This window comes from Bombina bombina, unplaced genomic scaffold (genome assembly GCF_027579735.1).
Source record: "Bombina bombina isolate aBomBom1 unplaced genomic scaffold, aBomBom1.pri scaffold_452, whole genome shotgun sequence".
In the NCBI taxonomy this organism is placed as follows: Eukaryota; Metazoa; Chordata; class Amphibia; order Anura; family Bombinatoridae; genus Bombina; species Bombina bombina.
Genome location: NW_026510872.1, coordinates 82,121 through 94,468, shown reverse-complemented (window position 1 = coordinate 94,468; position 12,348 = coordinate 82,121). Strand labels below are relative to the sequence as shown.

At 43.3% G+C, this 12,348-nt stretch overlaps 1 protein-coding gene across 1 annotated transcript in view; it reads right to left on the bottom strand.

Annotated features, from left to right (window-relative positions):
• Window positions 1-5,455: 5,455 nt before the first annotated feature.
• Window positions 5,456-12,348, bottom strand: part of LOC128643505 (carboxyl-terminal PDZ ligand of neuronal nitric oxide synthase protein-like) — a gene marked incomplete at its 5' end in the record, with an annotated part of 60,053 nt that continues 53,160 nt past the window's right edge. The window contains one exon of the mRNA XM_053696351.1: window positions 5,456-6,874. Within this exon, the coding sequence (XP_053552326.1) occupies window positions 6,483-6,874 (392 nt within the window). The remainder of the gene's footprint in view (window positions 6,875-12,348) is intronic.

Sequence of the window (12,348 nt, the reverse complement as noted above, 5' to 3'; positions counted from 1 at the left end):
GAGACCAAGACCCTGAGCTTTCAGGGATCCCCAGACCGCGCCCCAGCCCATCAGACTGGCGTCGGTCGTGACAATGACCCACTCTGGTCTGCGGAATGTCATCCCTCGTGACAGGTTGTCCAGGGACAGCCACCAACGGAGTGAGTCTCTGGTCCTCTGATTTACTTGTATCTTCGGAGACATGTCTGTATAGTCCCCATTCCACTGACTGAGCATGCACAGTTGTAATGGTCTTAGATGAATGCGCGCAAAAGGAACTATGTCCATTGCCGCTACCATCAACCCGATCACTTCCATGCACTGAGCTATGGAAGGGAGAGGAACGGAATGAAGTATCCGACAAGAGTCTAGAAGTTTTGTTTTTCTGGCCTCTGTCAGAAAAATCCTCATTTCTAAGGAGTCTATTATTGTTCCCAAGAAGGGAACCCTTGTTGACGGAGATAGCGAACTCTTTTCCACGTTCACTTTCCATCCGTGAGATCTGAGAAAGGCCAGGACGATGTCCGTGTGAGCCTTTGCTTGAGGAAGGGACGACGCTTGAATCAGAATGTCGTCCAAGTAAGGTACTACAGCAATGCCCCTTGGTCTTAGCACAGCTAGAAGGGACCCTAGTACCTTTGTGAAAATCCTTGGAGCAGTGGCTAATCCGAAAGGAAGCGCCACGAACTGGTAGTGTTTGTCCAGGAATGCGAACCTTAGGAACCGATGATGTTCCTTGTGAATAGGAATATGTAGATACGCATCCTTTAAATCCACCGTGGTCATGAATTGACCTTCCTGGATGGAAGGAAGAATAGTTCGAATGGTTTCCATCTTGAACGATGGAACCTTGAGAAACTTGTTTAAGATCTTGAGATCTAAGATTGGTCTGAACGTTCCCTCTTTTTTGGGAACTATGAACAGATTGGAGTAGAACCCCATCCCTTGTTCTCTTAATGGAACAGGATGAATCACTCCCATTTTTAACAGGTCTTCTACACAATGTAAGAATGCCTGTCTTTTTATGTGGTCTGAAGACAACTGAGACCTGTGGAACCTCCCCCTTGGGGGAAGTCCCTTGAATTCCAGAAGATAACCTTGGGAGACTATTTCTAGCGCCCAAGGATCCAGAACATCTCTTGCCCAAGCCTGAGCGAAGAGAGAGAGTCTGCCCCCCACCAGATCCGGTCCCGGATCGGGGGCCAACATTTCATGCTGTCTTGGTAGCAGTGGCAGGTTTCTTGGCCTGCTTTCCCTTGTTCCAGCCTTGCATTGGTCTCCAAGCTGGTTTGGCTTGAGAAGTATTACCCTCTTGCTTAGAGGACGTAGCACCTTGGGCTGGTCCGTTTCTACGAAAGGGACGAAAATTAGGTTTATTTTTTGCCTTGAAAGGCCGATCCTGAGGAAGGGCGTGGCCCTTACCCCCAGTGATATCAGAGATAATCTCTTTCAAGTCAGGGCCAAACAGCGTTTTCCCCTTGAAAGGAATGTTAAGTAGCTTGTTCTTGGAAGACGCATCAGCCGACCAAGATTTCAACCAAAGCGCTCTGCGCGCCACAATAGCAAACCCAGAATTCTTAGCCGCTAACCTAGCCAATTGCAAAGTGGCGTCTAGGGTGAAAGAATTAGCCAATTTGAGAGCATTGATTCTGTCCATAATCTCCTCAAAAGGAGGAGAATCACTATCGACCGCCTTTATCAGCTCATCGAACCAGAAACATGCGGCTGTAGCGACAGGGACAATGCATGAAATTGGTTGTAGAAGGTAACCTTGCTGAACAAACATCTTTTTAAGCAAACCTTCTAATTTTTTATCCATAGGATCTTTGAAAGCACAACTATCCTCTATGGGTATAGTGGTGCGTTTGTTTAAAGTGGAAACCGCTCCCTCGACCTTGGGGACTGTCTGCCATAAGTCCTTTCTGGGGTCGACCATAGGAAACAATTTTTTAAATATGGGGGGGGGACGAAAGGAATACCGGGCCTTTCCCATTCTTTATTAACAATGTCCGCCACCCGCTTGGGTATAGGAAAAGCTTCTGGGAGCCCCGGCACCTCTAGGAACTTGTCCATTTTACATAGTTTCTCTGGGATGACCAACTTGTCACAATCATCCAGAGTGGATAATACCTCCTTAAGCAGAATGCGGAGATGTTCCAACTTAAATTTAAATGCAATCACATCAGGTTCAGCTTGTTGAGAAATGTTCCCTGAATCAGTCATTTCTCCCTCAGACAAAACCTCCCTGGCCCCATCAGACTGGGTTAGGGGCCCTTCAGAAATATTATTATCGGCGTCGTCATGCTCTTCAGTATCTAAAACAGAGCAGTCGCGCTTACGCTGATAAGTGTTCATTTTGGCTAAAATGTTTTTGACAGAATTATCCATTACAGCCGTTAATTGTTGCATAGTAAGGAGTATTGGCGCGCTAGATGTACTAGGGGCCTCCTGAGTGGGCAAGACTCGTGTAGACGAAGGAGGGAATGATGCAGTACCATGCTTACTCCCCTCACTTGAGGAATCATCTTGGGCATCATTATCATTGTCACATAAATCACATTTATTTAAATGAATAGGAATTCTGGCTTCCCCACAATCAGAACACAGTCTATCTGGTAGTTCAGACATGTTAAACAGGCATAAACTTGATAACAAAGTACAAAAAAACGTTTTAAAATAAAACCGTTACTGTCACTTTAAATTTTAAACTGAACACACTTTATTACTGCAATTGCGAAAAAATATGAAGGAATTGTTCAAAATTCACCAAATTTTCACCACAGTGTCTTAAAGCCTTAAAAGTATTGCACACCAAATTTGGAAGCTTTAACCCTTAAAATAACGGAACCGGAGCCGTTTTGAACTTTAACCACTTTACAGTCCCTGGTATCTGCTTTGCTGAGACCCAACCAAGCCCAAAGGGGAATACGATACCAAATGACGCCTTCAGAAAGTCTTTTCTAAGTATCAGAGCTCCTCTCACATGCGACTGCATGCCATGCCTCTCAAAAACAAGTGCGCAACACCGGCGCGAAAATGAGGCTCTGCCTATGCTTGGGGAAAGCCCCTAAAGAATAAGGTGTCTAAAACAGTGCCTGCCGATATTATTATATCAAAATACCCAGATAAAATGATTCCTCAAGGCTAAATATGTGTTAATAATGAATCGATTTAGCCCAGAAAAAGTCTACAGTCTTAATAAGCCCTTGTGAAGCCCTTATTTATGATCGTAATAAACATGGCTTACCGGATCCCATAGGGAAAATGACAGCTTCCAGCATTACATCGTCTTGTTAGAATGTGTCATACCTCAAGCAGCAAGAGACTGCTCACTGTTCCCCCAACTGAAGTTAATTGCTCTCAACAGTCCTGTGTGGAACAGCCATGGATTTTAGTGACGGTTGCTAAAATCATTTTCCTCATACAAACAGAAATCTTCATCTCTTTTCTGTTTCTGAGTAAATAGTACATACCAGCACTATTTCAAAATAACAAACTCTTGATTGAATAATAAAACTACAGTTAAACACTAAAAAACTCTAAGCCATCTCCGTGGAGATGTTGCCTGTACAACGGCAAAGAGAATGACTGGGGTAGGCGGAGCCTAGGAGGGATCATGTGACCAGCTTTGCTGGGCTCTTTGCCATTTCCTGTTGGGGAAGAGAATATCCCACAAGTAAGGATGACGCCGTGGACCGGACACACCTATGTTGGAGAAAGGAACGTTTGTTACACAATCTAGATGTGGTTCGTGATTTAAAATTCTTTCTAGACGCAACAAAGGATTTCAGACAGACATCTTCATTGTTTGTCGTCTATTCTGGTAAGAGGAGAGGTCAGAAAGCTACTGCTACCTCTCTTTCCTTCTGGTTAAAAAGCATCATCCGATTGGCTTATGAGACTGCAGGACGGCAGCCTCCTGAACGAATTACTACTCATTCTACTAGAGCTGTGGCTTCCACATGGGCCTTCAAGAATGAGGCTTCTGTTGAACAGATCTGTAAGGCAGCGACGTGGTCTTCTCTGCATACTTTTGCCAAATTTTACAAATTCGATACTTATGCTTCTTCGGAGGCTATTTTTGGGAGAAAGGTTTTACAAGCAGTTGTGCCTTCCGTTTAGGTTACCTGACTTGCTCCCTCCCTTCATCCATGTCCTAAAGCTTTGGTATTGGTTCCCACAAGTAAGGATGAAGCCGTAGACCGGACACACCAATGTAGGAGAAAACAGAATTTATGTTTACCTGATAAATTTCTTTCTCCTACGGTGTGTCCGGTCCACGGCCCGCCCTGGCTTTTAGTCAGGTTTAAAATTTTTGTTTTTGTACACTACAGTCACCACTGCACCCTATGGTTCTCCTTTTTCTCCTGACCGTCGGTCGAATGACTGGGGGGGGGGGAGCTATATGGACAGCTCTGCTGTTGTGCTCTCTTTGCCACTTCCTGTAGGGAATGAGAATATCCCACAAGTAAGGATGAAGCCGTGGACCGGACACACCGTAGGAGAAAGAAATTTATCAGGTAAACATAAATTCTGTTTTTTCTATATTCTTTCTTACTTCCTCATATAATCTAACTAGATTAGATTTTCATGATCTATTTCTAAAAAAAAAATGCTGATTTAAACTTCATAATCTTGTTTACATGAATATACAGCTTTATAATCCCTTCCAATATCTTCCCCACTACTAGTGTAAGACTTACTGGTCTATAGAATCCTGGATCAGTCCTGCTTCCGTTTTTAAAAAGTGGCACCACCAGTCCTGAGGTACTATGCCTGAGGATAACAAGTCTTGAACTATTAAGAGCAGAGGTCTGGCTATAACAGTGCTGAATTCCCTTAAAACCTTTGGGTGTATGCCATCTGGACCTGGTGTTTAATTTACCTTGAAATAACACTGTGGCTTGTCAGCTTATATCTGCATATTGTCTGTCCTTTAATATATACTTGCATACTGCACCCTTTGTGTTTTTTCCTTGTGTCTTTCTTTTATCTGCTATCTATTATTTGGGGTTTTGTTGCTTAATTGAGACTGGGCCCAAAAGTCTAGGGGCCACTTCTGTTCCTCCAGTCAATTGAGGCATTCCTAAAAGGGGAGATTCTGTGGTGCCTGGGCTCCATCTGCATCATGTCTGGATCCTCTATTTGCCCTTGACCTGCAAAACAGGGCTCACAGTATATGGGAAGTGTATTCATTTGCCTTTATGGAGGGATGGTTTCTAATATGTCTGCCACAGTGTTGTCAACATATTTGTACAGGAAGGCTGCACAAGTGCATGTTCTGGTGTGGGCAAAGCAAGGGGGAAGGGTGACCCTAACGAAGAACCTCCTCTTCATGGATACTGATCTTCTATGATTGTGGATGTCTGGGATGTACTTGTGGGTGCTTGTGGGTTCATGTGGGTACTTGTGTGTGCATGTGGGTGCCTGTCGATGTATGTATTATTTGTCTCTAATTTACAAAATACAGTGACAGAAGGGTGTTACAAACTTTAAATGTTTTTGTAAATCAAACTGGTACATAATACTTTTCCCTGCCATGAGAGATATGCCCTCTACCCACCTAGGTATCTCTTCATGAAAAAATACCCTGAGAATGAAGCACATTTTAACATTTATAAAATTGTATGCTCTCTCTGAATCATAAACAAAAAATAATTGGGTTTCATGTCCCTTTAAAATGCCCAGTGCTATTTTTTTTATCCCAGTCCGGCCCTGCTGCTGTATATCTTTACACCTGGCCATCCTGATTTCACACAGTGGGGTCTATTTATATATGTGCGGACAGACATGATCCGCTATATCGAACCATGTCTGCCGCACATCGATAAATGCCCACAGCATACGCTGTCGGCATTTATCATTACACCAGCAATTCTTGTGAACTGCTTTTGTAATACCACCGCCTGCAGGGGGTGTCAATCAGCCCGATCGTACATGACCGGGCGGATTGCTATATGCCGCCTCAGAGGCGGTCTATGAGTTTAGGAGCAGCGGTCTTAAGACCGCTGCTTCTTAACTCCTGTTCCCGGCGAGCCTGAAACAAGGGGAACAGGGGCCATTTAACCCTTGTTAAATAGACCCCAGTGTGTAAATAAATACAACCACCCCAATGTCACACTGTATATAAATACATATGATCACACTGATTTCACACTGTATATAAATACATATGACCACCATGATATCACACACTGTGTAAATACAAACCACCCCAATGTCACACTGTATATAAATACATATGCTCACACTGATTTCACACTGTATATAAATACATATGATCACACTGATTTCACACTGTATATAAATACATATAAATACTCTGATATAACACTGTATATAAATACATATGACCACCCTGACTTCAAACAGTACTGTATATCACACTGTATATAAATACATATAAGTACCTTGATATCACATCTTATACACTGTATAAATGCATGCCACTATTCTAAAAATGACACAGACAAATTAGAAAATAAAGCATTTATCCTCTCCAATCAGACAGCAATCTCATCTTCCAGACTGTCCCCCAGCATGTCCCGATGTAGAACGTGTGCAAGTCGCCCACCATCTTCCTGAAACACGGAATCTCTCTCTTCACTTTCATTTGTATTGGATTCATATTCCGACACTATACCAGACTCTTGGAACCTGTATAGTTCTAGGCTTCCCAGCAGTTCCCCTGCCTCCTGCCCCTGGCTTGGTAGAAAACGGTAACACTGTATCTTTACTAGACAGTCTTTCCTACCTAAGGGGCTGCCAAGCCGATAGGATGAATCTGGTATATTCAGCAGGACCCCGTCTTCTGGCTGCAGAGTGCAAGAGTCATAAAGACTTGGAAGGCCAGTGGAGCGGAAGATCATTTTCAAAAGACTGTCCTGAGATCCAGCTGCAAATGACAGAGTGTCAATACTACCACCAAGGACATTGACTTCTTTCATTGAGAAAATAATTGGTACTGTCTAAAAATGCAATAATTGCTATATAGCCACACTGGCACTGTACTTGTATTACATCTACCTGAATACACATTTTAGGTGACGTAAACCCCTTTGTCACCGAAAATTTCAGAGAAAAACGTACCCAAATAATTTCTTCTACAAGATACGACGAGTCCACAGATTTCATCCTTACTTGTGGGATATTAACCTCCTGCTAACAGGAAGTGGCAAAGAGCACCACAGCAGAGCTGTATATATATAGCTCCTCCCTTCCCTCCACCCCCAGTCATTCTTTTTGCCTGTGTTAGTAATAGGAAGAGGTAAAGTGAGGTGTTAGTTTTAGTTTCTTCAATCAAGAAGTTTTTTATTTTCTTCTATAAAGGTAAGACGAGTCCACGGATTCATCCTTTACTTGTGGGATATTATCCTCCTGCTAACAGGAAGTGGCAAAGAGCACCACAGCAGAGCTGTCTATATAGCTCCTCCCTTAGCTCCACCTCCCAGTCATTCTCTTTGCCTACTCTAAGTACTAGGAAGAGTAAAGCGAAAGAGGTGATAAAATATTAGTTTTTAATTTCAAGCAAGAGTTTGTTATTTTAAATGGTACCGGTGTGTACTATTTACTCTCAGGCAGCAGATGGATGAAGACTGATGCCTGGAGGATGATGATCTTAGCATTTGTAACTAAGATCCATTGCTGTTCCCACAGAGGCTGAGGAGTACAGGAAACTTCAGTGTGAGGAACGGTTTCATGCTATGCAGCAATGAGGTATGTTCAGTCATATTTTTCTGGAGAGACTGTGTATTTCAGAAAGGCTGACATTATACCCAGGAGGGTAAGCAGTAATCCTAGAGCTAAAAGAAGGGCATTACTTAGCTTGCATATGGGGCCAATTACAAATATGGTTGACACTGAATTACAAATGTTTGGGAGCAAACGTTTTTTGACTTGGGAGTGCTTAACGTTTTTGTGGGCAATAATGTTTTGGGCAGCTTTATTAAGGGCACACATGGCTTAACTTTGGGTCTCAGAACCCACATGGCTAGTTATAACCGCTCTGGTGCGGTTCTGTAAGGCTATGGAGACATTGAGTGAGGTGGGCGGGGCCTATTTTCGCGCCTCAGATGCGCAGTTAGTTTGATCAGCAAACAGCAAGCTCTAACTCCTGAGGGCCCTGGTGTATGTTTTGGGCCAAATCGAAGCTTTTACCCCACATTTTCGATCCCTGAGGGCAGGTAGGGCCACAGCAGGGCTGTGGCAAGGCGCTGAGAGTTTTTTTTTTTTCCAGATCTGGGCCTATTTTCAATCCGGTTTTTGAAAAATTTGGTGCATGTTTAGGCTGTTTTGCAGAACGTGTATGCTTTTTTTCTCTCTTAAAGGCGCAGTACCGTTTTTTTAAGATTATTTTTTTTCACTAAATAAAGTGTTTTCATGCTTGTTTGTAGTCATTACTAGCCTGTTCAACATGTCTGACATTGAGGAAAGTCAATGTTCAATATGTTTAGAAGCCATTGTGGAACCTCCACTTAGAATGTGTCCCTCATGCACTGAAAGGTCAATAAATTGTAAAGAACATATTTTAGCTACTAAAAGTATGTCGCAGGATGATTCTCAGTCAGAAGAGAATCAGGTTTTGCCATCTAATTCTCCCCAAGTGTCACAACCATTAACGCCCCGCACAAGTGACGCCAAGGTACTTCTAGTGCGTCTAATTCTTTCACCCTGCAAGATATGGCCGCAGTTATGAATACTACCCTCACAGAGGTTTTATCTAAGCTGCCTGGGTTGCAGGGGAAGCGCAGTAGGTCTGGTGTGAGAACAAACGCTGATCCCTCTGACGCTTTATTAGCCATATCCGATGTACCCTCACAATGTTCTGAAGTGAGGGATTTGCTGTCTGAGGGAGAGATTTCTGATTCAGGAAATATGTTCCCTCAGACAGATTCAGATATGACGGCTTTTAAATTTAAACTAGAACACCTCCGCTTATTGCTCAGGGAGGTTTTAGCAACTCTGGATGATTGTGACCCTATTGTAGTTCCAGAGAAATTGTGTAAAATGGACAGATTCCTAGAGGTTCCTACCTACACTGATGTTTTTCCGGTCCCTAAGAGGATTTCGGAAATTGTTACTAAGGAGTGGGATAGACCAGGTATTCCGTTCGCTCCCCCTCCTACTTTTAAGAAAATGTTTCCCATATCAGACGCCGTGCGGGACTCGTGGCAGACGGTCCCTAAGGTGGAGGGAGCTATTTCTACCCTGGCTAAGCGTACAACTATACCTATCGAGGACAGTTGTGCTTTCAAAGATCCTATGGATAAAAAATTAGAGGGTCTTCTGAAGAAAATATTTGTTCACCAAGGTTTTCTTCTCCAACCTATAGCGTGCATTGTTCCTGTAACTACTGCAGCGTCCTTTTGGTTCGAGGCTCTGGAAGAGGCTCTTCAGGTTGAGACCCCATTAGATGATATTCTGGATAGAATTAGGGCTCTCAAGCTAGCTAATTCTTTCATTACAGATGCCGCTTTTCAATTGGCTAAATTAGCGGTGAAGAATTCAGGTTTTGCCATTTTAGCGCGTAGAGCGTTATGGCTTAAGTCCTGGTCTGCTGATGTGTCATCAAAAGCTAAGCTTTTAGCCATCCCTTTCAAGGGTAAGACCCTATTCGGGCCTGAATTGAAAGAGATCATTTCAGACATCACTGGAGGGAAAGGCCATGCCCTTCCTCAGGATAAGGCGAATTAGATGAGGACCAAACACAATAATTTTCGTTCCGTTCGGAACTTCAAAGGTGGTCCCTCTACCTCTTCCCCTGCCGCAAAGCAAGAGGGGAATTTTGCTCAGTCCAAGTCAGTATGGAGACCGAACCAGACTTGGAACAAGGGTAAACAGGCCAAGAAGCCTGCTGCTGCCACCAAGACAGCATGAAGGGGTAGCCCCCGATCCGGGACCGGATCTAGTAGGGGGCAGACTTTCTCTCTTCGCTCAGGCAAGATAAGTTCAGGACTCCTGGGCTTTAGAAATTGTAACCCAGGGGTATCTTCTGGATTTCAAAGATTCTCCCCCAAGGGGGAGATTCCATCTTTCTCAATTGTCTGTAAACCAGACAAAAAGAGAGGCATTCTTACGCTGTGTAGAAGACCTATATACCATGGGTGTAATCTGCCCAGTTCCAAAAACAGAATAGGGGCAAGGGTTCTACTCCAATCTGTTTGTGGTTCCCAAAAAAGAGGGAACCTTCAGACCAATTTTGGATCTCAAGATCCTAAACAAATTCCTCAGGGTCCCATCCTTCAAGATGGAGACCATTCGGACTATTTTGCCAATGATCCAGGAGGGTCAATATATGTCCACCGTGGACTTAAAGGATGCGTATCTACACATTCCTATCCACAAAGATCATCACCAGTTCCTCAGGTTCGCCTTTCTGGACAAGCATTACCAGTTTGTGGCTCTTCCCTTCGGGTTGGCCACAGCTCCCAGAATTTTCACAAAGGTGCTAGGGTCCCTTCTGGCGGTTCTAAGGCCGCGGGGCATAGCTGTGGCGCCTTATCTGGACAATATCTTAATCCAGGCGTCAACTTTCCAACTAGCCAAGTCTCACACGGACATCGTGGTGGCTTTTCTAAGATCTCACGGGTGGAAGGTGAACGTACAAAAGAGTTCACTTATCCCTCTCACAAGAGTTCCTTTCCTGGGAACTCTGATAGATTCGGTGGACAGGGGTTATTTTTTAAAATCAAACATATTTTTTGCTATAAATATCTTTTAGAGGTTAATTTCACCCCTTAGGGTGCAATCATTTTTGGCACTATTGATTATGTGTAGCTAATTATAAAGCATTAATTAACGTTTTTAGGCAGTTTGGGAAACATTGTGCGCTTTTTTTTTATCTCTTAAAGGCGCAGTACATGTTTTTTTAAAAATTGTTTAAATCAGTAAATAAAGTGTTTAACTACTATTGTGGTTATTGCTAGTCTGTTCAACATGTCTGACATTGAGGATACTAATTGCTCTATGTGTTTAGAAGTCATTGTGGAACCCCCTCTTATGTTGTGTACCTCTTGTACTGAAAGGGCCTTACAATGTAAAAAGCATATTTTAAATAAAGAAAGTGTGCCTAAGGATGATTCTCAGTCGGGGAGAATTGGATGGCAGATCCTGATTCTCTTCAAAGTGTCACAACCTTTAACGCCCACACAAGCGACTCCAAGTACCTCTAGTGCGTCTAATTCTTTTACTCTGCAGGAGATGGCTGCAGTTATGTCAGCTACCCTTAAAGAGGTATTAATCTAAATTACCAGTGTTACAGGAGGGTAAACGCAGTAGGTCAGGTATTAATGTGAATACTGAATCCTCTGATGCTTTATTGGCTATTTCCGACGTACCCTGACAGTGCTCTGAGTTGGGGGTCAGGGAATTGCTGTCTGAGGGAGAACTTTCAGATTCAGGAAAGATATTATCTCAGACAGATTCGGACGTCATGTCCTTTAAATTTAAGCTGGAACACCTCTGCCTGCTACTTCGGGAGGATTTAGCGACTCTGGATGATTGCGACCATATTGTGATACCACCAGAGAAATTGTGTAAGATGGACAAATATCTAGAGGTGCCTACTTACACTGATGTTTTTCCGGTTCCTAAAAGAATTTCGGAAATTGTAAAAAAAAGGAATGGGATAGACCAGGTATACCGTTCTCTCCTCCTCTTAATTTTAAGAAAATGTTTCCCATATCAGACACCATTCGGGACTCTTGGCAGTCCGTTCCTAAGGTGGAAGGAGCTATATCTACCCTGGCTAAACGTACAACTATACCTATTGAGGACAGTTGTGCTTTCAAGGACCCTATGTATAAGAAGTTAGAGGGTCTTCTAAAGAAATTTATTCATCAGGGTTTTCTTTTACAACCTACAGCCTGCATTGTTCCAGTGACTACTGCAGCAGCTTTTTGGTTTGATGCTCTAGAAGAGTCTCTGAAGGTTGAGACCCCATTAGAGGATATTTTGGATAGGATTAAAGCTATCAAGCTAGCTAATTCTTTTATTGAGATGCCGCTTTTCAAATTGCTAAATTAGCGGGGAAAAATGCAGGATTTGCCATTTTAGCGCGTAGAGCGTTATGGCTCAAATCGTGGTCTGCTGATGTGTCAAAGTCTAAGCTCTTAGCTATCCCCTTCAAGGGTAAGACCCTATTCGGGCCTGAACTGAAGGAAATTATTTCTGACATTACTGGAGGTAAAGGCCACGCCCTACCTCAGGATAAATTTGCTCAATCCAAGTCTGTCTGGAGACCCAACCAGGCTTGGAATAAAGGTAAACAATCAAAAAAGCCGGACGGCCCCCGATCCGGGACTGGATCTGGTAGGGGCAGACTTTCTTTCTTTGCCCAGGCTTGGGCAAGAGATGTTCAGGATCCATGGG